Consider the following 26,236-nt stretch of genomic DNA (forward strand, 5'->3'; position numbering starts at 1 on the left):
ATATTCAGTGTTTAAAGACTATTTTAGCTATCGAAGAATTATAGTTAAAACACTATATACTGAAATTACAAGAAGTGCATTATGTGGATGTCCTCAAGGCTCGGTGATGCTCCCTTCATCTGGAATATTGTCTTAGATGAATTCTTAAACAAGGACATAGAAGGAACAAGATATATAGCCTATGCCGATGATTTAGCAATCTGATTGCTGGGAATTCTTGTTCTCGATTAGAGAACATAGCTGAAAACGTATTAACAGAATTTTACAGATGGTGAAGAATAAATAAGTTGCAGATTTCACAAGAAGAGATGTGCAACTGCTACCGAAAGTTAAGTTAAGTATGAATAGAGCACCGACTGTCAGGCTGAATGGGAGGCAGTTCGGTATGTCAAAGTCACAAAATATTTAGGAATAGAAGTTGAAGAAAGGCTATTCTTTACTGAGAATGCTAAATATCTTAAGAATAAGATTCAAACATGTACGCCAAGCTTTGTAGTAGTAGTAGTAGTAGTAGCAGCAGTGGCATGTGATGCAAAAAAGCAAGTGTATGAGCTTATGCAGCATCAGCCAAAAAAAAAAAAAAAAAAAAAATCACACCATTCCCTCCAAATGCCTGTCCAGTTCCTCCTTAAATTAATTTAATCTATCAACTTCCACAACGACAGATGGAAGTTTGTTCCAGCAATTAACCACCCGCTGGCTAAAAGCAAACTTCCGCACATCTGTTCTACATCTGTCTTTTCTTAATTTGAATTTATGCCCCCTTAGGTTCGTAATCTGAACAAGTGGAAGGATCCCATCAGAATTCAGCGTGCTCAATCCATTCAAGGCCTTGGAAGGTTATAAGGTCTGATTGGGGTATAAAAGGGCAAACAACAAACCTTTTGTATGAATGTCTATTTGTCCCCATCATGACATATGCCTCAGGAGCTTGGGTACATAGAATAAGTAAAGTGGTAATGCAAAAATATACTTTACAGGCACAGAGATTTGCCTTATTGGGTGTGACCAGGGCAGGCAGAACTGTCTCCTCAGAGGCTCTACAGATAATATCTGGGAAAATGCATATTAAGTATATTATAATGTTGAGCGGTTTATTATATTATACCAAGAAAAAAAAAATAAAATAAGGAAGACTATCCTGGGAGTGTCATCTTGCCAGATGAAAATAAAGTTTATGTGCGATCAGATCTTAAAACTGAGAAAGCACAAACATTACAAGAACTGATGGCTTTATGGCAAAATTCTAATAAAGGAAGACAGATATATCTGTTCTTTCCCCAAGTTGGATTAGTAAATAAAAACAAACCTTTGTTGCAGTTCAGCTTAAATGCAACATTCCTAATAACAGGACATGACTTGGCATATTGATTGTTCCAACTAGGTTTAAAAGAGCAAGGAACTTGTCAATGTGGACAGGGGGAAACTTCTCAACATATTATGTTGGAATGTGGAAATTATGTCAATTTGAGACTAACCTTGGAAATGTCTTCTGGTGTGGACCTAAAAGAGGATCTTTGGGCATTATTTAAGTATTTTAATGACTTTGTAAGTGCTGAGTTTAGAAGATGGAAAAAACTTATTACTATATAGTAGAAGCCAGCCTCTTTGCAGAAAGGATGGAAAGTTCTTTGAATAAAATATATAGATTAGAAAGCTGTTCAAAATATATTAGCCTTCTTAGACCTCTTCAAAGAAGGCTAAGTGGCAGTAACAAAGTTTTGTTTCGTTCATTTATCTTAAAAATTTTTTTATTAACTGTTTTTGAACTCTAAAAACATTAAGAAAACAATATGTCCCAAGCCATGGGAAGGCTTAGCCTAAGGAATGGTTGAACATATGGTATTTTAAATGGAATCCCTTATCCCACAGTGGCACCAGGTCTCAATTAGTCATACAATATCAGGATTAAATGACCTGACAAAAAATTTCAAATTAATTTGATTTGAATTCATAAAGGTGTGGAATTTTATTGCGATGCGTACACTGAGATAATATAATAGAGTATACAGAGAGAAAAATGAAATGCTGTACTGTTTTTAAGTTGAACAACACTGTCAAGAGAGGAAACTCCATTATTGTTATAAAGGCAGAAAAACAGATCCAAACTATTATAATATTATTTGAATGTCTTTATTGAAATAAAACCCTGCACTTTACTAATTTACTGTGCACAATATTGCTGATATGAATACAAAGAATGGCCTTACATTTAATAAACAAATATTGCAACCTGTTAATTTCAAGAAATCAAAAAAAAACAAAAAAAAAAAAAAACAAAGAATTTTAACAGAGATTTGGCTTTAGCTAGAATGTGCCGTAACTGTATTCTATATATATATATACAGGCATACCTCGGTTAACGTTACCTCTGATAACGAAGCTTCGATATAACGAAGTCGGCAATTTCAAGCCCCATTTAACATAAAAAAAATATTCCAGTTTAATCACCTGAAATCTAAACAAACTGAAGAAATTACGGAAACCTTTGGGGCTTCTCGTGGTTGGTTCGAGAAATTTAAAAAACGGGCCAGGATTCATAGTGTAAAATTAACAGGATAAGCTGCAAATAAGTTTCCAGAAAAACTAAAGGAAATAACTGAACGTGAAAATTTTCCAAATTTGGTGTTCAATGTTGACGAAAGCGGTTTGTTCTGGAAACGGCTACCAACAAAAAGCTTCATATCTATTGAAGAAAAATCAGCTGCTGGGTTCAAAGCAGCCAAAGACCGTTTAACGTTACTCTTTGGATCAAATGCCTCTGGCGATTATAAATTAAAATTGTTATTAGTTTACCATTCAGAAAATCCGAGGGCGTTAAAAGGTAACATAAAAATGAATTTACCTGTAATATGGAAAGCAAATAGAAAAGCGTGGGTTACCAAGGAGTTATTTACTGATTGATTTGTTAACCACTTTTGTCCTGAAGTAAAACGGTATTGTCAAAAAAACAACTTTGAAGAAAAAGCTCTTTTGTTGTTAGACAATGCTCCGGGACATCCTACTGATCTTAACACGTTGGACACATGCATTCCTGTCAAAGTTGTGTTTCTTCCAGCAAACTCAACTTCCCTGATTCAACCATTGGATCAGGGAGTAATAGCATCATTTAAAGCTTATTATCTGCGTCGAACATTAAGCAGTTTAACTGAACTAGAGGATAAAGAGGAAATGACAGTTAAAACTTTTTTGGAAAAACTACACCATTAAAAACGCAATGAAAACATTGATAGTTCTTGGAAAGAAGTCACTAAGAAATGCTTAAATGGAGTTTGGCGCAAAATATGGCCAGAAGTTGGAGAAGAAGAAGAAAATAACATCCAAGAAATTAGAAATGAAGTTATCCAGATGGCTCAATCAATAGGTTTCGAAAATGTCGATGAAGAGGATGTTAGAAATTTATTGAATGCAGAAGATAATGGTTTTTCAGTGGAAGATTTAGAAAACCTTGTTAGCAATGAAGACGAAGTTAAAGAAGTTCCTGCCGAAAAAGTGTTAACAACCAAAGATTTAAAAAGGTGCTTAAATGACATTGAAAACGTTTTAAATTTTTTTAGTGAAAATGATCCTGATTTAGGAAGAAGTATTATTGTTAAGCGATCAGTGTTAAATGCAATAACTCCGTATAGGCAATTGTTAAATGAAAGAGAAAAAGTGCATAAACAATCAACTTTAGACTCGTATTTTAAAATGTGATTTCACTTTGTATGTAAGTTGACTGTATTTAATAAAACTTTTCTTTGTCCGAAAAAAAAGCTTTTCATTTTCTTTACGTAAGAACGTATCCCTATTCTGGCCATAGTATTTTTACCTCTGAAAACGAAGTTTCGCTTAACGAAGTAATTTCGTGGAACGCATCCTATTCGTTATTCGAGGTATGCCTGTATATATTTTTATTTCAGTGCTTAATTTGTTAGGATTACCTTAGGTTGTGTTTTTTTTTTAGGTGGATACCTCCTGTCTCCCATCCACCTCTTTTCAAGGGTGCCTCCATAGCCGGGTGGGCAGGAGCAGCAGTGCATAGCACACACGTCTTGATTAGACCGGGGTTCAAGCCCATGACCACCAAATACGGAGGATGCGGAAAGGTCAGGGAATGACCACCACATATCCTGAAGCAATATGGCCTTAGTTGCTAATGTTCCTAAAAACCAAATAACAAACAAACAAACCTCTTTTCAAACCCACTGCTCTCACCTCTCTTGACTATTCCCCTCTCACTGTTTTTCCAATGAAATATTTTTTATTATTTGTTTTTTATGGGCCCTCCCTGTGAAGCTCAGGCAATCCCAAGGATGTCCTAGCAGAGTAATGATTCCGGACTCGCGGGCCTGGCTCCCCATGCCCCTAGACAAAGAGGCCAGAAGAACAACAGAACCCTATATTATAAGACATTAACAACACATCACTCGCATCTTCTGGCTTTTACAGGGAACTGTAAAAGCCAGAAGATGCTGGCTAAAACTGCTTGATATATAAAAAAAACTGGACTTTTTTTATATATCAAGCTCAAACTTTTTATTTTTTCCTAAATACACACTTGGGACCAAAACATTATGACAACCTGCTTACAAACAGTATGGCATCGACTCCATGAGACTACAGGTGTCCTCAAGTATCATTAGACCAATCTGAAGAGTAACCACAAATCACAACTTTCTGCCTCCTGCTTGCAGCCATCCTGCAACCTATTTAAGTATTTTTCCTGTGATTCCAAAATCCAGCTAATATAGTAACCTCTCATGCAGATGAGTCAAATTCTTGGGCTGAAATCCAAGTAAACAACATTGAAATTATTACCTACATCTAGCTCATGAGTGACTCTGTCAGAATAGCTAACTACATTGGTTAAAAACATTTCCCTTTAAGAAACCATGTTGTGATTCCTTCAAGATTTTCCCTACCACTGAAGTCGGACTGACCAGCTGATGGCTACCCATTTCACTCTTAGAATCATCTTTTGGTGGCTTTAAGTGTAATAATAGTACAGGTTTTTATATATCAAACATATTTATAGTCAAGGCAGATAACTTACTGGATGCCCCTTGTATTTCCTGTTTTCTGTCAAAATGGAGGATATGTACAGAACTTACAGTGAATATATTTGGAGGAGGGGGGGAAGAAAGAAAAGGCTAGAAAAGGCTGTTGTTCCGTTATTATTGAGGTAGATAACTATTTGAGTGGTCCTTGTCCCTCTTAAAAACACATTATATGAAGTCAAGTTACATTTTTTGCCCTAATATCATACAGTGAATACTGGCACATGATCATGGTCACAATATTTAGGCTAAACATATGCAGAGCCTCCTCCACCCAATATTAATGTTTAAGTGCAAAAAACTAACATCTGCAAAAAACCAACATCTGTGTATTTTAAAAGTAACATAAACTTACTAAAATCTGAAGTAAAGTGAACTTTTCAGAAACCAGCAGATATACTTGATTATTGGAAAACTTTCGACTAAGTTGAATGAGTTGACAGGTATGATATTGTTATCAACAAAATTGAAACAAAATATACTGTTCACAGATGTGCATATGTTGATTAATAGAGATCAGCTACCAAATGAGGTGAACTCAATAGGCTTCACTTCAGTTAGCAAGTGATCTCTCTTAATGCAGGATAGCTGTTTGCCAGGGCAGGAAGTTCACCAGAATAGCTGTTTTGCCTTGAAAACACCTATCCTGGTGGATTTGCCTCTTCTGGTGATGCTATATGATTTAAAGAGATATTAGTGAGTTAGTCAGAAATATGAATAACAACATTTGTCTCTAATTTCAACAGTTGAATAAACCCAAACCTTAAGGCCAAATACTCAGTCTCTAGGGGTAGAACACTTTGCGATCAAAACTGAACAGGGTACAGATAGCATACAAACTTTAATTTTATCTAATTTCAACTACTACATTGAAATATAAACCTAAAATCAATGTATGTACAGCAATTTGCGATATGAAGCCTTACACTGCTTTCGTTTTTTTTTTTAACAATTTTTATTTTGTTGTTTTATGTCATACAACATATGCATAACATATACAACATATACATAACTCTGATAAACTTCATTAATTATTAGATTTCTTGTCTCTCTAAAACATGCTATCACCAAAATTTTTAAGTAAAAGAATCAAAATTGAATTTCTAATATGATTTATAAAACTGATCTTATTATGTGGTAACTAGTAAATTTTCTTTTTTAAAAAGGTTACTGGCATTATTCCTTTACATGAAAATGACTTTATACTTATGGACTTCACTATAAAATGATTATTGAATTTATTTTTTACTCAAATTATTAGTGTCAAAATCATAATTAATTACTAATGCTTCCCAATCTTCACTGATTTCTTTCTCATCATGATATTATTGCACATCTACTAATTTTTAGACATTGAAAAGAAAGCATGAAAGTTTAATGAAAATAGCATTTTAGAGAGAGCTACAATAAACTTTACTTTAAGCCAGACCTAAGGCATCAGGTTGTGCAGGTTACATTGATAATTTAAAAGCAATTGAAAATATAGATAATTCAACTGCTATTACTTAGCTGCATTATTAAATGCTAATAAAATTAAATCCGTATGTCAAAAAATGTATTAATATCATTACATTTTATTCAAACCTACCTAAACAGCAGACATATGCACATACCTCAGTTGAATAGAGAGGTATTTAAAAAGCAAGACTTCTAAGTGAACCTCATTTGAATTTGACTTTCTTTTTGTGCATCTAAATCTTAAAAGAAAATTTTTTAACTATCAAAATGGATTATATATATAATCTCTCCTCCTGAGGAAAGAATATGATTATCACATTCCGTATGCAAGGTGACTGCTATTTAAATATCATTATCATTTAATAATCAGTGATCTATCATTGCTAATGGTAATAACTTTCTTTCTCAGAAAAAAGGAAAACCATGATATTAAAAATCTGTTTTATTTTTGTATGGGGAAAATTACTTTTCTTTGAGTTGTTTATTAAGTTCAATGTTTCAACTGTAATTAACAAATCATTGTTTCTTTTGTGGTTTTGAATGGAGTTAATGTACTTCAACAATAGATTACTTATAGCCACACGGGCTTTACAAAGTTTGAGAATATTTGCTCAACAATTCTATTAAGAGATATTTTAAGTTGTGGAAATGCTGTCTAAAGAACTAAGTTCATTTTATCAAATGTAGATATTGCAACCAGCAAAATGTACAGAATGCCTCATTCAAATTAGAAGTAACATGATTAGAAAAGGATTTTGATTTTTTTAAAACTGGTTGTTCCCTATATAACAAAATGTAAATTTCCTTACAGATAAAACCAGGCCCATGGCCAGAATCCAATTTCCTCTTTAGAGTTGGCCTGTGATGTATTTATTCATTTCAAATTTCAAGCTTTGAAATTTGATATCAATTTGAATGGTTTGTGATTGACCACCTCCTCCTTAAAAAAATTTTAGTAATGAGTCCCACCTTTGACAAGTGAAAGCCATCTTGTGCATGCATGTGTCAGGGTTTTCTTCCTTTGTTGTGAAGATTTTGCAATCTCTGTCACATTTTTTTTTGGCAATTTATACAAAGAAATAAAATGTTCACAAGTTTTGTATATTATCTAAGACTAAATTCATTAAATGGTAAAGACAGATTCCACTTTGCTTTTCTTTTAATACCATTGTCATGGCACTCTTATAGCCTACAATTACAGGAGCACTGTCTGCAGAATGCTATATATTGTTCAAATGGAACCTTACATACAAATTAAAAAAAAAAAAAAAAAAACTGTATTCCATCCAAAAGAATAACATTTGAAGGCAGTATGGAAAGTAGAGTACTTACAATTTTCTACAATTCATCAGCAAAAAATTCTGTAACTATGGAATATCACAGCTCTTATCAATTCAAACAGAAAATGGACCTTTGTAAACATTGTGATTATGTCAGATGCCATTTCATTTAAACAGCTGTTGTATTTGTCCTGCCCTAACCTGTCCTGTACTTTTTTGTAACTCCCAAAGAGACCAGTATAACCTGTTACAGTCACAGGAAAATTGTGTTCCACCAAAAATGAAGTAAAAGGACACTGTGTGAATAACATCTAAATCAGGGTTTCCACTTTTGACTGAAAAAAAAAAAAAAAAAATTTTTTGTTTTCTTCTTGACATTTTGTGAACATGTTTTGCACACTTCAAATGGTCCGTAATATCATATCAAAATGCTCAAAAGCTACAACTCTTTCATCAGAACTACTAGAACAATCAGTAATTTTGTACAATTTTGCTGTCCAACCGCTTATTATTTTTGCTACTTGCATGACTGATTTGCAATTCATATTTTCCTGTGTAACCTGAACGTTTCAGAAAAACAAAATATAATGCAATGCAATATATATAAGTTAAACTCATCTATCAGAATGAATTTTTTTGATGTAACGTGAAATAAAACACATTAACAGGTGTAAGTATCAGTGAAAATAAAAGTTATGTTTTTAAACAAATGAACAAAAAACTGCAGCAACAAAAAGAATACCTGATTTTAAAAAAAAGAACAACAAGCACCTTTTAATGTGGACTGCTATTTTGATAAAAATATGTCTATCACATTAAAAAAAATTAGGATCATGCCATTCTGCATATAAGTTAGTAAAAAAATAATTCTCAGAGCATAAATAGATGAATTAAAACTTACCCTTGGGCTATTGGTACGTGACTGAGAATTTTCTTGTACAGTAGCCACACTGAGCAAAGATTGAGAAAACATCGCAGGCGATGGCTGTCTCTCTGTTAAAACATAAATCCAAAAGATAATTTCAGCATTTAAATCAAGACAGTTTACTATTATAGAATACACTATGGAGCTATAATCAGAAGATAAATTATATTTTAATAAGGTGATCTCAAAAGTTATATAACAGATGTTCTTGTTGCAATTAAAATTTTTACTTTTCACCTTTTCTAATCCATTAATTTTTTTAAAAATCAGAATACAGCCATAACTTTTATAATAAAAAAAAAAAAAAAAACAAATAAAAAAAAATAATAAATGATACTCAAATAAGTCAACTTTCCCAATTCACTCCTTCAACAACACTGTGTATTCTAAGTGCCTAATTCATAATGATTACAAATTCATCAGATAAAATGTTTACTTCTTGTCTCTCTTTGTGAATTCATTTGAAGAAAGGATCATAAATTTCAAACTAAATAATACAACATTGTAGCTTACTAAAGCACTATACAAACTGATAACTGTGGCACTTGCACACTGGCCAGCTTGAGGATATACTGTAGCTTATTTTTATTTATTTTTTTTAAGTTCATGGTAAAGGTATTATAAAATGAGGTTTACAAAGATATTGGTTTTCTATTCATTTTGTCAAAGAAGTCTTAAATATAAATCTATGTTCAGAAAAAAAAAAAAAAAAAAAAAACTGTGCTGTAAAAAGAGAGAAACAGCAAGTTGAAAACTCACTGAGACAAGCTTAAATTTTTTTTTGGGTACTAGAACACTTTAGAATAGGTAAGAAATTGGTGGAACACCAGATGTATATAAACTTTATTTTATTCATTCGCTTTCAGTGCAAAATTTTTTTTTAGTCTTTATGACTAACCAGAATACAAACTAATTAAATCACAAGACCTTTTTAGTATAGATATATCAAGTATATTTTCTTTTTATTTTGAAGTACATCAAAATGCAACTAAGTGCTGATTTTTGTTGAAACATTTCATTTTTTCCACCACTCACCTATCGAAAAGAAAAGTGGTTGAAAAGCATTAGTCTATTATTCACTCATTATGAATAAATAATGAAATATAGAAAATCATTTGAAAAAAAGATCTGCACATGTGCATATTCCTTAACTCATAGACAGACTCCCCCCACCCCTATAGGAAAAAAAAATTTTTCCCATTTATTAATCAAATTTCCTGCAAAGCTGTAATATATATACCTTACAGGACAGTCTAAACTTTGGTTTCTCTACCAAAAAATTCAGAGGGGGTGGGGGGAAGAACAGCTATTGAGTAAAAACAAATTTACAATGTGAAACGTCTACAGGTATGCAGATCATGTTTTCTGTAAGAAATTGATAGAGAAAAAAAAAAAAAAAAAAAATATATATATATATATATATTTTTTTTTTTTTAAATAATGGCTTAAAGTTTAACATAAAGTAAGAAAATAAATAAATAAGGATGTGCATTTTGCTGCCTCTAATGACAGCTTAATATTTATTTATTTTCTTACTTTATGTTAAACTTTAGGCCATTATTTAAATATAAATCAGTGGTAGTAGTGGGTTGATATGCTAAATAAGCAGCGCCTGTGCCACCATCTATTCTTTTCTTTCCTTTATATAAACTGGTTAAGCTTACATTATGTCAGTGGTGTGGCTCAGATCTAGAGTGCTGTCTGTTCTATGAATTATTTCTCGCTGCATAAGGACCACCGTCATGTAAATCCTCTGCATTGGTGGATCAATCGGAGGAGGAGGAATGGGTGGTTGGGTTCTTCGATCTTTTTGCCTTTGCGACGATTTGTATGGCGATTGAAATGCAGCGATTCCATGACCATTATTGGCCTTGTGGTCCTCTGTCGATATGGGGCATAATGGTCAGTCTATTATTTTGATATTTTGTTTTGCTTTTAGTAGTTATTTTATTCCCCTTTTTTGGCGATATTTCACGTTTTTCGGAACTGGTACCTTCGAGGGGGGTACCGCTAAATTATATTATAATTGGCATTATTTTAAATTTGACATCGGTTTTATTAATTGGATTAAAAGTGCTAAATTATATAGGGGACAATCGACTACGGTTTATGTCTTATTACCTTTACTTTCCCTTTCCTGTTTGGTTCATTTTACGTTATTTTTATGTTAATTTTTCGCTCTACATTTTTTGCCATACTACTGGCTTATGTTTTTATTTCGTTTTATTTTGAATTATTGGAGATTATATACAGAGAGAGAGAGAGAGAGAGAGAGAGAGAGAGAGAGAGAGAGAGAGAGAGAGAGAGAGAAATCTACTATGTTAGTAGTTTGAAGGGCATCATTTTATCTGTATCTCATATTAGTGCACTTCCTTCACAACGCATTTCCATGTATTGCACTACCTCGAATAAGTAACGCTTCAATAAAAGAGAAGACTGTTGTTACTTATTCTCAGTGCACCACCCAGATGGCCCCGTTTCAAGGCTTGTTTGTATATGTGGGATAATAACTCTACTATCCACTTGTCCCTATTAGACTTAGAAAAGCAAAAAGTAGATTTTTTTTTTTTTTTTTTTTTGATTTGGTAGTTGGCGCATCGGCTTCAGTGGCCATATTGCACCTCCCAAGGTTTTTTTTTTTTTTTGCAGTACAGTCTGTCCTCGTATAGCACGATAGTTGCGTTCCTAGAAATCCTCGTGCAATGCAAAATCGTGCAATATAAACAACAGGCCCTATGGGAAAAGTAGGGTTAGGTGCCGACCACCCAAGATTGAACACACATTTGGAACCAAAACATTACCAAACACAATAAATAATCGGGCAATTTTAATCATTATAAAATACTTACGTATTTTATAACGATTAAAATACGTAATAAAAATATTATATTATAATAAAGTATTTTTAGTATTTTTTAATACTAAAAAAGTATTTTTTACGAATAAAATACGTATTTTATTCGTAAAAAAATTATTATATTAAATAAAATAGTCGTAATAAAATACTTACGTATTTTATAATACGTAAGTACTGTATAAATTATAATACGTAAGTCGTAATAAAATATTGCTAATGCTTTTGCTTCTATCGTAAGCAAACTTGCTTTTTGTTTGATTTTCTATCCAAACAGATGACAGCCGTTCCATCTCTTCCAATTCTTTGTGTCTTAATCTAATGGATTTTAATTACACTGAGTTGTTTTTAGTTTCTCTGCATTCTTTCTAATTCTCGGCGTTGCCTGATTTAGGTCTATAGCACGTGCAATATCACATGGCCTTTCATTTCGCTCAAAACGTTTCACAATTTCATATTTTTTCTCTATCGACAGAGGCGGACAGAAGCCTTACGGGGGAAACCACGGTGGGCCGGGGGCCGGTGTGATTTTGGCCATAAACCGTAGTATGAGGCCACTATAAATTTTCCCTGTTAAGAATTTTTGATCCAGTCCGCCTCTGTTTATCGATATTGCTTTTCTTTTTCTCTCTGAATCTGCAGTGTCTTCACCAGGACGTTTCCTTTTCATACCTTTTAAGTATTTTACTCATTTTTAGGGAATAAAGCACAATTACAAACGAGGCGGCACGCTTGATACACATAAACAAAGCTGCGCGCGTGTAGCAACTGAATAAACAACACCGTAAAGGCCGAGATACACTATTAACACCTCATATTTTACTAAAGCACATTTCTGGGGTTACTACCATAAAACAATAAAAACAATTTCCAGTTGCATTTCTGCTAGTGAAATCTGTTATAAACTGGTAGTAAACTCCATCTAATTGCATTTGCTATTATATCGATAACTGGAATTGTGTTGGTTTTAACGTTATTATGGTGAAATGTGTTTCCCCTTTACTGATATAAAAAAACATAAATACATTTTCAGAATCTTCTTCATTCCTATCGTGTTGCGTTCAGTTGGGGTGATTCCGCGTTCGACTGCCATTTCTTGTACACACAAAGGCGAATCGTGTATAAGCGAATTCGGTTCGTGTTATATAAGATAACGTTCCCCTATTTATAAATCGTGTATGATCGAATTCGTGTAATGCAAACACGTGTTATACGAGGACCGACTGTACTTTGATCCAAGCCCGAGGCGGGAATCGAACCCGGGAACTTCGGGTTGCCGGGCAGGTACTTTACCCACTCGGTTAGCCCGGTCGGCGCAAAAAGTAGAGGGAAAGTTATAGTAGGAGTGGAAGAATAAAAGAAACAGTGTAGAAGAATGAAAGGGACAGTAACTCCTTCAACTCACACCACTCAAAAACTCATAAATTCCTTGAATAGGCAACGCTTCCCCAGTAGAGAAGACTGTTGTTACCTATTTTCAGAAACTCCGTGAATATCAGGCTTCCCCCTGGCGACCGTTGCAAAGTTTGTTGGCCCTTCACTGGTAGGTGAGCAGGTACCCTAGTATTGCAACATGATAATCCAGTTGTGAAGATAATCCCACAATATGTGAGATGCCAGAGGGTGTATGTGATAATTAAGTAAAATTAAATGCAACAAGGCATCATATCTTTAAGAGTATATAATCTATATAATATTGGTGTAGACACACCATAGACAACTCTTAAACAAAAATTAACTAATTTAGTAGTTTCAAAGGCATCGTTTTATCTATATCTCATATTGTGCTCTTCCTTTACAATGAGTTGCCATGTATTGCACTACCTCAAATAAGTAATGCTTCACTAAAAGAGAAGACTATTGATGCCCTTCAAACTACTAACGTAGTTTTTTGTTTAAGAGTTGTCTATAGTGTGTTTACATCAATATTATATAGATTATTATACTCTTAAAGATATGATACTTTGTTGCATTTAATTTTACTTAAATATTATCACGTACACCTTCTGGCATCTCTCATATTGTGTGATTATCTTCACAACTGGATTATCATGTCTGAAATACCATGGTACCTGCTCACACACCAATGGAGGGCCAACAAGCCTTGAAACGGTCGTGGTAATTCATGGAGAATAATGTGGATATTCACGGAGAACAACGTCTTCTCCACTGAGGAAGCGCTGCCTATTCGAGGAATTTATGAGTTTTCGAGTGGTGTGAGTTGAAGAAGTTACTGTCCCTTTCATTCTTCTACACCATTTCTTTTCTTCTTCCACTCCTACTTAACTTTCCCTCTACATTTTGCTTTTCTAAGTCTAATAGGAACAAGTGGATAGCAGAGTTATTATCCCACACATATACATATAAGCCTTGAAATGTGCAGTCTGGGTGGTGGTGGTGGCGGCGCCCACTGAGAATAAGTAACAATAGTCTTCTCTTTTAATGAAGCGTTACTTATTCGAGGTAGTGCAATACATGGCAACTTGTTGTGAAGGAAGAGCACAATATGAGTCGGAAAACTGCTAGATTGGGGGGATACAAGGACTAATAGATTAACAATAGCCACTGGCAGAGGTGAAAGTGATTCTTGAACTGCTTCTATTGGAATGAGCCGCAGCCTGGAAAATAAGATGCAGGATATTTCAGAGACTGCTGGGAATCATTGGGGTACAAGTAAACACATGGGTTGTGTTAGGGTAGCTAAGAAAAAGAACAGGTGCATGTATACTTGTGTGTACACCAATGCTAGGAGTTTAGTAAATAAATTTGATGAATTTGAGGTATTGCTCAAAACATCAAAGGCAGATATTGTGGGGATTTCAGAGACGTGGTGTCACACAGATATAAGGAATGCAGAACTGGAATTTGGGGAGTACAATGTCTACAGAAAGGATAGACAGGATAGGAAGGGAGGAGGGGTTATGCTATTAGTTAAAAAACACATAAAATCCAAGGAAGTGAAGCCAGTCGACATCGCTGGACAGTGCAGTGTCGAGTCAGTTTGGTGTGACATAAGCATTGGGAGATCAAAATTGAGAGTAGGAGTGTGCTATAGGCCTAATGACTCTGATGAGTATAATAAGAAACTGTTTGGAGAAATAGAGTGGGCCAGTAAATCAGAGAGTCTTATAATGGGGGATTTTAATTTCCCAGATATTGACTGGAATTTGGGGGCTGGTCACTCACACAGTAGCAAGGCTTTTGTGGATTTATTGGATGATTGTTTTCTACATCAGCATGTTCGGGAGGCAACTAGAGGGAGTAATACTCTTGATTTGATTATCAGTAGTGATTCTTCGTGCATTAAGAATCTGCAGATAAATGAACCACTAGGTGGCAGTGATCACAGTGTTCTGAAGTGGGAGTTACTCAAAGAGGTAACTACCATTAGGGGTAAAGGGAAGGGGTATTGCTTTCGTAAAGGCGACTACAATGGACTGAGACAGTATTTCAATTCTATACAGTGGGATCAACTGATGATATTGCCAACAGCAAATTCAAAATGGGAAGCATTCAAAGAACTTATCTTGGAAGCTACTAGGCTTTACATACCAACTAAGAAATATTGTTCAAGGTTTAGGCCTAAATGGATGTCAGATGAACTAATGAGGCATATGGCAGAGAAGAAAAATGCATGGGATACATACAAATTAACACGTGACACAGACGCCTATGATAGATACAAGTTTATCTGTAACCAAGTTACAAAGGAGGTTAGGCAGGCGAAGGCAGATTACGAGAGATCCTTGGCAAGGGATGCGAAGAAAAACAGCAAAGAGTTCTTTACTTATGTAAACTCTAGAAGGAAGGGGATGAATCAGATTGGTCCACTTGAGATTGATGGGTCAACTGTTGATGACCCTGCTCAGGTAGCTAACAAACTAAATGAATATTTTGCATCGACATTCACACATGAGGAGTTATTCAGCGAGGGGAATGCCAGAGGTGTATTCAACTCTAGCAGTAAGCTAGAGAATCTTGAAATAACTGAGAGCAAAGTGGAGGAGAAATTGTTGAAGATAAACACAAGAAAGGCACCCGGGGTGGATGGGATCTATCCAGTTATATTAAAGGAGGCAGCAAAGGAAGTAAGCAAACCCTTAGCCATAATTATGAGAGCTTCCTTGGACTCAGGGGAGGTACCCATGGACTGGAGATGTGCAAATGTGACCCCAATTCACAAAGGGGGGTCAAAGGCTGACACAAGTAATTATAGACCTGTGTGTTTAACTTCTGTTCCCGGAAAATTAATGGAGGCACTGGTTAAAGAAGCACTGCAGGATCATCTAGACAAGACTTCAGTTATAGCTAGGACACAGCATGGTTTTGTTAAGGGTAAGTCTTGCCTGACCAATTTGATTGGATACTATGATGCAGTCACAAAAGAACTGGATGCAGGGAATAACTTTGATATTATATACTTGGATCTTAGAAAGGCTTTTGATACTGTTGCACATGGAAGACTGCTGCACAAATTGGAGCAGTGTGGCATTGGAGGCAAATTGCTGCTATGGATAAAGGGGTGATTGAGGGGGAGAAGACAGAGAGTGGTAATCAATGGACACTGCTCATCGTGGACTAATGTTATTAGTGGAGTCCCTCAGGGTTCAGTGTTGGGTCCTTTATTGTTTTCTGTATTTATAAATGATATTGATGATGGTATATCAGGCTTAATGTCCAAGTTTGCAGACGATACGAAGGTTGGCAGGGTTGTCAAGGACACTACTGACACTATGCTGCTGCAACAGGATTTGGAAAGGTTGAGCAGATGGGCTTCGAGGTGGCAAATGAAGTTTAACATTGACAAATGTAAAGTACTACATATGGGAAACATCAACCCCAGAGCAACGTATCAACTGTGTGGTACTACACTGACAGTGGTAGAGAGTGAAAGGGACCTGGGGGTGGTTGTGCAGGCAGATATGAAGTTCTCTGAGCAGTGCAGACGGGCTGCAAGAGTAGCTCATGCTGTATTGTCAATGATATATAGGAATTTTTCTAGCAGGGATAAGGAGGTGATTATTCCCTTGTATAAGGCAATGGTCAGGCCACACCTAGAGTACTGTATACAGGCCTGGAGGCCTCATTTCAAGAAGGATGTAGAGCTGCTGGAACGAGTACAGAGAAGGGCAACTAGATTGGTGAATGGGACAAAGGGGTGCTCTTACGAAGAAAGGCTTAAGTTTTGCGAATTACAGTGTCTGGAAACTAGGCACCAGCGAGGTGATCTGATAAAGGTGTACAAAGCCTTGAATGGTTTGAGCATGCTCAATGCTGATGGGATTCTTCCTCTTGCTCAGAATAATCACCTGAGAGGCATAAATTCAAATTGAGGAAAGACAGATGTAGGATAGATGTGCGGAAATTTGCCTTTAGCCAGCGGGTGGTTGGTAGGTGGAACAGACTTCCATCCCTGGTCGTGGAAGTTGATAGCCTAAATAAGTTTAAGGCTCAGCTGGACAGGTATTTCGAACGAACAGAGGGTGAAGTGGAAGTGGTTATTTTTATTTATTTATGTTACTTTTTTTTTTTTTTTTTTGGCTGATGCTGCATAAGCTTGCTTTCTTGCATCAAATGCCTCTACTAATGCTAATGCTAATGAGATACAGATAAAATGATGCCCTTCAAACTACTAAGGTAGGTTTTTGTTTTAAGAGTTGTCTATGGTGTGTTTGCACCAATATTATATAGATTATAATACTCTTAAACATATGATGCCTTGCTGCATTTAATTTTACTTAAATATAGAGAAATATATTTTTTGCAGCTCCACAGGCTTATGCTGCACTCCCAAACAAACAAACAAACAAAAAAATAAAATAAATAAATAAAAAAAAAATATATATATAGTCTTATCTCATTCGCATAGATAAGACAATACAAATTATGCATGTCCTACCTACCAGGTGACCTTCGATTTTCTTAAAACCGTCAGCCTGAACTACCTGTGAAGACAAATTGTTCCAGTAATCAATGACTTGCTGGGTAAATGAAAATTTCCTACAATCTAGTCTAAACCTCTTTCCCTATAACTGGAATTTATGGTGTGTAATTCTTTATAACAGTGAAAATTCTGCCTTCAACCATTTTACTAATCGCTCCCAGAGTGATTAGTAAAATGATTATTAACCTCAATTAGACCCCCCCCCCCCTGCAAAGGTGCCTGGTTTCCAAACTCTGTAGCTCACATATAACTGAAGCATTTCCTTGTAGTGGTCACCCTTTTGCCAATCTCCCCATGCAAGTTTCCATCTCATCTCATAACATGTCTGCTGACGAGGCTAATGGGAGCCAGACGTGTTCAAAGCCGCTAAGCGGATTTTCTTATTTATTGACTTGAAATTATTGTTTTTCTAAAACTTTTGATTTAAATTTAGTAGTATAGCATTATTTTGTGATTTTCTGATTAATCTGGCGTATTTATTCTTTACTTGGATTTGTAATTGCATAGAAGTATCGGTAAGAGTATCATATCCACGTGATACAAGTTGCAGCGCCGCTGAACGAGAAGTTTTTTAGCCATATTTAACCGCTTTATTGACCAATTGATACATCAAATTATTTTCTATAAGTAGCTTATAGACCTAGTCAGGATCGTTAGTTTATTCTGAATTGAGACAGCGAGATTTGGAAGTTAATTAATTCTTAAGTGTCCGTAGATTTACCGTTCGTAACTTTTGCCATTGTTATAAGATACAACGTTATATCTTGAACTAGATAGCTATGTATAGGATATAATATAATATTGTCAATTAATCAGCAAAATCTATTAATTTTGTTAAACTTCGTTGTCAATTAAATTGTACTTTTAACTAAATACATATAATGACTTAGATTACAAACGTAACATAATTAATTAATACATAACTTCATACGAAAGTTATATAAACGGAACTTATAGATACTGAAAAATATATATAGCGTTATAATTGTGTTGGGATACAATTTTGTTATAAGGTTATAAATTTGTACTGAAATTGAAATTTTACTGAAATTAAATCGAAATCATGACTCAGACCAGAGCAGCAAAGCAAAAGGCTCAAGCTAATGGGAGTGCTGTGGCTCAGAGGGGAACTGAGCAGAGCAGTTGCCCTCTGAATCACAGCCTTTTAAAATGCACTGCTTGCATGATGATTGTGGAGCAATCAGGTACGGGACATGATATTACCATGGGGGATGACTTTGTGTGCGCGCGATGCAAGGAGTGTAACGAAATCAGGCGACAACTCAGCGTTGTTATGGGCCTATATGAGAGCTTGAAGGACAGAGTGGATGCCCTTGAAGAATCTAAAGTGAGGGGCCCATCAAGCTCTCAGCTGCCCACATCAACGTCAGAGGTTGCACTTAGTCATCACGAAACACAGCGGCAACGCCCAAGGCAGAATGCGCTGATCCCACAGGATTTTGAATTTTTTGATTTGGTAGTTGTTGGCGCATAGGCTTCTGTGGCCATATTGCACCTCCCAAGGTTTTTGCAGTACTTTGATCCAAGCCCGAGGCGGGAATCGAACCCGCGACCTTTGGGTTGCCGGGCAGGTACTTTACCCACTCGGCTAGCCCGGTTGGCATCCCACAGGAACTAGTAGTTGTTGGTGACTCTATTGTCAGGGAAATGGGGAACATGATTTGTAAAAAGGATAGGTGGAACAGGACCAGGGTATGTCTGCCAGGGGCAAAGGTTGATGACGTAGAGCGGATATCATCTTTTAAGGGCATAAAAGGTGATATAGTTGTACACGTTGGCACTAATGATATTAAGAGTAGGAGACCGGCAGAATTATTTAACAAGTACAGGTCACTGTTGAAAAAAAGCCGTGAATTAGGGTTGAATTTGAAAGTGTCAGCAATTCTGCCCAGACACGACAGGAGGGAGTATATGATGAGAGCCTTGTCGATCAATTCAGCCCTGGAAAGATTGTGCAAGGCTCAAGGTGTAGAATTTTTTTCAGCCTGGTCTGTACTTGTTAACAGAAGGGACTGCTTCTACAGGGATGGGATACACTTAAATAGAAAGGGTGCAAGAATATTTGCTAATGCTATCGAGGCAGAGTTAGGTGGGTCGGAAAACTGCTAGCTTGGGGGGGGGATACAAGGACTAATAGATTAACAGTAGCCACTGGCAGAGGAAAAAGTGATTCTTGAACTGCTTCTATTGGAATGAGCAGAAGCCTGGAAAACAAGATGCAGGATATTTCAGAGACTGCTGGGAGCCATTGCGGTACAAGTAAACAAATGGGTTGTGTTAGGGTAGCTAAGAAAAAGAACAGGTGCATGTATACTTGCATGTACATCAATGCTAGGAGTTTGGTAAATAAATTTGATGAATTTGAGGTATTGCTCAAAACATCAAAGGCAGATATTGTTGGGATATCAGAGACGTGGTGTCACGCAGATATAAGGAATGCAGAACTGGAATTTGGGGAGTACAACGTCTACAGTAAGGATAGACAGGATAGGAAGGGAGGAGGGGTTATGCTATTAGTTAAGAAACACATAAAATCCAAGGAAGTGAAGCCAGTCGACATCGCTGCACAGTGCAGTGTCGAGTCAGTTTGGTGTGACATAAGTATTGGGAGATCAAAATTGAGAGTAGGAGTGTGCTATAGGCCTAATGACTCTGATGAGTATAATAAGAAACTGTACAGGGAAATAGAGTGGGCCAGTAAATAAGAGAGTCTTATAATGGGGGATTTTAATTTCCCAGATACTGACTGGAATTTGTGGGTAGGTCACTCACACAATAGCAAGGCTTTTGGGAATTTATTGGATGATTGTTTTCTACATCAGCATGTTCAGGAGACAGCTAGAGGGAGTAATACTCTTGATTTGATTATCAGTAGTGATTCTTCATGCATTAAGAATCTGCAGATAGAGGAACCACTAGGTGGCAGTGATCACAGTGTGCCGAAGTGGGATTTACTCAAAGAGGTAACTACAATTAGGGGTAAAGGGAAGGGTTATTGCTTTCGTAAAGGTGACTACGATGGTCTGCAACAGTATTTAAATTCTATACAGTGGGACCAACTGATGATGTTACCAACAGCAAATTTAAAATGGGAAGCATTCAAAGAACTTATATTGGAAGCTAATAGGCTTTACTTACCAACTAAGAAATATTGTTCAAGGCTTAGGCCTAAATGGATGTCAGATGAACTAATGAGACATATGGCAGAGAAGAAAAATGCATGGGATACATATAAATTAACACGTGACACAGAAGCCTATGATAGATATAAGTTGATCTGTAACCAAGTTACAAAGGAGATTAGGCAGGCGAAGGCAGATTAGGAGAAATCTTTGGCAAGGGATGCAAAGTAAAACAGCAAAGAGTTCTTTACTTATGTAAACTCTAGAAGGAAGGGGATGAATCAGATTGGCCCACTTGATATCAATAGTTCAACTGTTGATGATCCTGTTCAGGTAGCTAACAAACTAAATGAATATTTTGCATCAACATTCACACATGAGGAGTTATTCAGCGAGGGAAATGCCAGAGGTGTATTCAATTCTGGCAGTAAACTAGATAATCTTGTAATAACTGAGAGTAAAGTGGAGGAGAAATTGTTGAAGATAAACACAAGAAAGGCACCTGAGGTGGATGGGATCTATCCAGTTATATTAAAGGAGCTAGCAAAGGAAGTAAGCAAACCTTTAGCCATAATTATGAGAGCTTCCTTGGACTCAGGGGAGGTACCCATAGACTGGAGATGTGCAAATGTGATCCCAATTCACAAAGGAGGATGTTTGTTATTTGTTATTTGGTTTTTAGGAGCATTAGCAACTAAGGCCATATTGCTCCAGGGATATGCGGTGGTCATTCCCTGACCTTTCCGCATCCTCCGTATTTGGCGGTCATGGGCTCGAACCCCGGTCTAATGAAGAAGCTTGTGCTACTCCTGCCAACCTGGCTACGGAGGCGCCCACAAAGGAGGAACAAAGGCTGACACAGGTAATTATAGATCTGTGAGTTTAACGTCTGTTCCAGGAAAATTAATGGAGGCACTGGTTAAAGAAGCACTACAGGATTATCTATACAAGACTTCAGTTATAGCTCGGACACAGCATGGTTTTGTTAAGGGGAAGTCTTGCCTGACCAATTTGATTGGATACTACGATGCGGTCACAAAAGAACTGGATGCAGGGAATAACGTTGATATTATATACTTGGATCTTAGAAAGGCTTTTGATACTGTTGCACATGGAAGACTGCTGCACAAATTGGAGCAGTGTGGCACTGGAGGCAAATTGCTGCTATGGATAAAGGGATGGTTGAGTGGGAGAAGACAGAGGGTGGTAACCAATGGACACTGCTCATCGTGGACTAATGTTATTAGTGGAGTCCCTCAGGGTTCAGTGCTGGGTCCATTATTGTTTTCTGTATTTATAAATAATATTGATGATGGTATATCAGGCTTAATGTCCAAGTTTGCAGACGATACAAAGGTTGGCCGGGTTGTTAAGGACACTACTGACGCTATGCTGCTGCAACAGGATCTGGAAAGGTTGAGCAGATGGGCTGAGAGGTGGTAAATGAAGTTTAACATTGACAAATGTAAAGTACTATGCATGGGAAACTGCAACCCCAGAGCAACGTATCAACTCTGTGGTACTACACTGACAGTGGTAGAGAATGAAAGGGGCTTGGGGGTGGTTGTGCAGTCAGATATGAAGTTCTCTGAGCAGTGCAGACGGGCTGCAAGAGCAGCTCATGGTGTCTTATCAATGATATACAGGAATTTTTCTAGCAGGGATAAGGAGGTGATCATTCCCTTGTATAAAGCAATAGTCAGGCCACACCTTGAGTACTGTATACAGGTCTGGAGGCTTCATTTCAAGAAGGATGTAGAGCTGCTGGAACTAGTACAGAGAAGGGCAACAAGATTAGTGAATGGAACAAGGGGTTGCTCTTACAAAGAAAGGCTTAAGTTTTGCAAATTACAGTGTCTGGAGACTAGGCACTGGCGAGGTGATCTGATAGAGGTGTATAAAGCTTTGAATGGTTTGAGCATGCTCAATGCTGATGGGATTCTGCCTCTTGCTCAGAATAATCACCTGAGAGGGCATAAATTCAAATTGAGGAAAGACGGATGTAGGGTAGATATACGGAAATTTGCCTTTAGCCAGCGGGTAGTTGGTTGGTGGAACAGACTTCCATCCCTTGTTGTGGAAGTTGATAGCCTAAATAAATTTAAGGCTCAGCTGGACTCAGGTATTTCGAACGAATGGAGGGGTGAAGTGGATGTTTTTTTTCTTTTCTTTTTGGCTGATGCTGCATAAGCTTGTTTTCTTGCATCACATGCCTCCACTAATGCTAATGCTAATCTTTGGTCCCATTAAGAAGCTCAATATCTTTTTTTAGATGAGGTTTCCATACTTGAATACAGTTTTCCAAATGCAGTCTTACAATTGCCTTATACAGTAGGATTATGACTGTCCTATCTCTACAGGATAACATTCGATAAATCACAAATGGGACAATAGGCTTTCCTGGCATCTGTTTACACTGTTTCTTCCTGTTTTCAGAAAACTTCATATATGCCCATATTGTAACTCCCAGATCCCTTTCCTCCACTGTTTTTAACTCAACCCTACCAAGCGTATAATTTATTTGTGGGTTGCTATTCCACATGTGTAAGATTTGCATTTAGCAGCATTAAAACGTAGGTGACCACCATCTTTCAAGATAAAGGTACACTAATCTCCCAATGATGACTTATAACACCGGTTCTTGTCACGTATTTATGACTTGCAAAGTCATAAATAAGCGACAAATTATCCACCAAGTAATTAACCTACAAAACTGGTATAGATATTACAGAAATGGGTATGTATAATACATTCCTCTAGTATAGCTATAAGTCTGCTCAAAGACCCTGAGGAGTAGCAGAGGTATGACCATGAGGAAGAATATTCATTTTCATTAACTTTTCTCAGTTTATCCAGCTTTCTTTAAAATTTCATTAATTTTGTTGTTTTTATATGTATCTTATATTTTTATATGTAAGGCTATCCATACCAGGGCTAGATTTAAATATAACTAGCAGGTTGGTTGGGGTCACTGTAAACCTGATGCTCCCTAGTAGTACCATAAATTAAAAATAATAATGTACAAATAAGTTAAGTATACATATGTGTGTATATGTATACTTAACTGTGTGTGTGTGTGTGTGTGTTAGCACTTTCAAAAAGAAATACAGCAACGTCTAGATCATGTAATGGTATGGAAAGGAGCAAGAAGTAGGTGTATTCAAATGAAACAGACTTTTGAAATACACAGCTAGGACATACATTGAATGAATCACTATATATATCTACAGAAAAGACAACAATACTCTCCATTGACAAGTACAGGTCTTGATACTCAATAAGCGAAAATGCTGTCATAAACTACAGTGACATTGCTTACAAGTGCATCCAGTTGATATAGATGGTGCACTGTTGAGTCAGTTTGGTGTGACATAAGCACTGCGAAAACAAAAATAAGAATAGAAGTGTGTTATAGGCCTAATGACTCGAATGAGTACAATGAACAATTGTACAGAGAAATAGAGTGGGCTAGTAAATCAGAATGCCTTATAATGGGGGATTTTAACCTCACAGATATAGACTGGAACTTATGGGTTGGTCACTCGCACACTATTAAGACTTTTGTGGATTTATTGAATTATTGTTTTCTGCAGCAGCATGTTCGAGAGGCAACCAGAGAGAGTAATACTCGTGATCTGGTTATCAGCAGTGATCATTTGTGTATTAAGAACTTGCAGATAAAGGAACCATTAGGTGGCAGTGATCACGTGTACTGATGTGGGAATTACTTAAAGATATAATTACCATCAGGGGTAAAGGAAAGGGTTTTTGCTTCCGTAAAGGTGACTATAATGGTCTCAGACAGTTTTTAAATTCTTTACAGTGGGACCAACTGATGATGTTACCAACAGTAAATTCCAAGTAGGAAGTATTCAGGGAATTGATAGTGGAAGCTACTAAGTGTTTCATACCTATTAAGAAATATTGTTCAAGGTTTAGGCCTAAATGGTTGTCAAATGAACTAATGAGGCTCGTGGCAGAGAAGAAAATTGCATGGGATGCATATAAATTATCATGCGACACAGAAGCCTATGATATATATAAGCTAGTCTGTAATCAAGCACATAGGAGGTTAGGCAGGCGAAGGCAGATTACGAGATATCTAATGATGAGAATCTAATAATGAAATCTAATTACGAGAGATGCTAAGAAAAACAGCAAAGAGTTCTTTACTTATATAAACTCTAAAAGGAAGGGTATGAATCTGATTGGTCCACCTGATATCGATGGTTCGACTGTTGATGATCCTGCTCAGATAGCAAACAAACTGAATGAGTATTTTGCATCTACATTCACACATGAGGAGTTATTAAGGTTTGAAAATGCCACAAGTTGTAACTGATTTTGTAATAACTGATTTCAAATTGTAACTGATTTTGTAATAACTGAGAACAAAGTGGGGGAGAAATTGTTGAAGTTAAACATAAGAAAGGCACCTAGGGTGGATGGGATCTATCCAGTTATATAAAAGGAGGCGGCAAAGGAAGTAAGCAAACCCTTAACCATAATTATGAGAGAATCCTTGGACTCAGGGGAGGTCTCCGCGGACTGGAAATGTGTCCCCAATTCACAAAGGAGGATCAAAGGAAGACATGAGTAATTAGAGACCAGTTAGTTTAACTTCTGTTTCGGGTAAAATAATGAAGTCACTGGTTAAAGATGCATTGCAGGATCATCTAGACAAGATTGCAGCAATAATTCTGACAGAGTATGGGTTTGTTAAGGGAAAGTCTTGTCTGACAAATTTGTTGTTGTTGTTGTTGTTGTTATGAAAGTTTCATGACACAAGGGCAACTGTGGCCAATGTGTGTCTGTCAGTGTCATTATATGCACTGCAGGATCATCTAGACAAGTCTGCAGCAATAATTCAGACACAGCATGGGTGTGTTAAGGGAAAGTCTTGTCTGACAAATTTGATAGGATATTATGATGTGGTTACAAAAAAACTGGATGCAAAAAATAATTTTGATATCATATATTTGGATTCCAGGAAAGCTTTTGACACTGTTGTGCATGGAAGACTATTATAAAAATTGGAGCAGAATGGTTTTAAGGGTAAGTTGCTACAATGGATAAAAGGATGGTGAAGTGGAAGAAGACAGAGGGTGGAAATCAATGGGTGCTGCTCTTCGTGGACTAATGTTATTAGTGGAGTCCCACAGGGTTTGGTGTTGGGTCCACTGCTGTTTTGTATATTTATCAATGATATTGACGAAGGTATATCAGGCTTAATGTCGAAGTTTGCAGTTGATACAAAGGTTGGCAGGGTTGTTAATGACAATAATGGCAGTGTGCTACTGCAACAGGATCTAGATAATTTGGGCAGATGGGCTAAGAAGTGGCAACTGAAGTTTAACCTTGACAAATGCAAAGTACTGCATATGGGTAGAAGTAACCTCAGAGAACCGTACCAACTGAGTGGTACCACACTTAAGGAGGTAGAAAATGAAAAAGACCTGGGAGTAATTGTGCAGTCAGATATGAAATTTTCTGAGCAATGCAGACAGGTGCAAGGGCAGGTCATGGGGTTTTGTCAATGATATATAGGAATTTTGCTAGCAGAGAAAAGGAGGTGATTGTCGCTCTGTATAAG

The 26,236-nt window shown here is 36.5% G+C and overlaps 1 protein-coding gene across 1 annotated transcript in view; it reads right to left on the reverse strand.

Moving 5' to 3' along the window:
* The window catches only part of LOC150085504 (uncharacterized), a 934,283-nt gene that overhangs the window by 8,915 nt on the left and 899,132 nt on the right, over window positions 1-26,236 (reverse strand). Inside the window, exon 26 of the mRNA XM_090374582.1 lies at window positions 8,679-8,770. Coding sequence (XP_090230708.1) covers window positions 8,679-8,770 — 92 coding nt within the window. The remainder of the gene's footprint in view (window positions 1-8,678; window positions 8,771-26,236) is intronic.

The sequence above is a fragment of the Mastigoproctus giganteus genome, chromosome 5, assembly GCF_048544385.1.
Source record: "Mastigoproctus giganteus isolate SK-2022 chromosome 5, ASM4854438v1, whole genome shotgun sequence".
Classification (NCBI taxonomy): Eukaryota; Metazoa; Arthropoda; class Arachnida; order Uropygi; family Thelyphonidae; genus Mastigoproctus; species Mastigoproctus giganteus.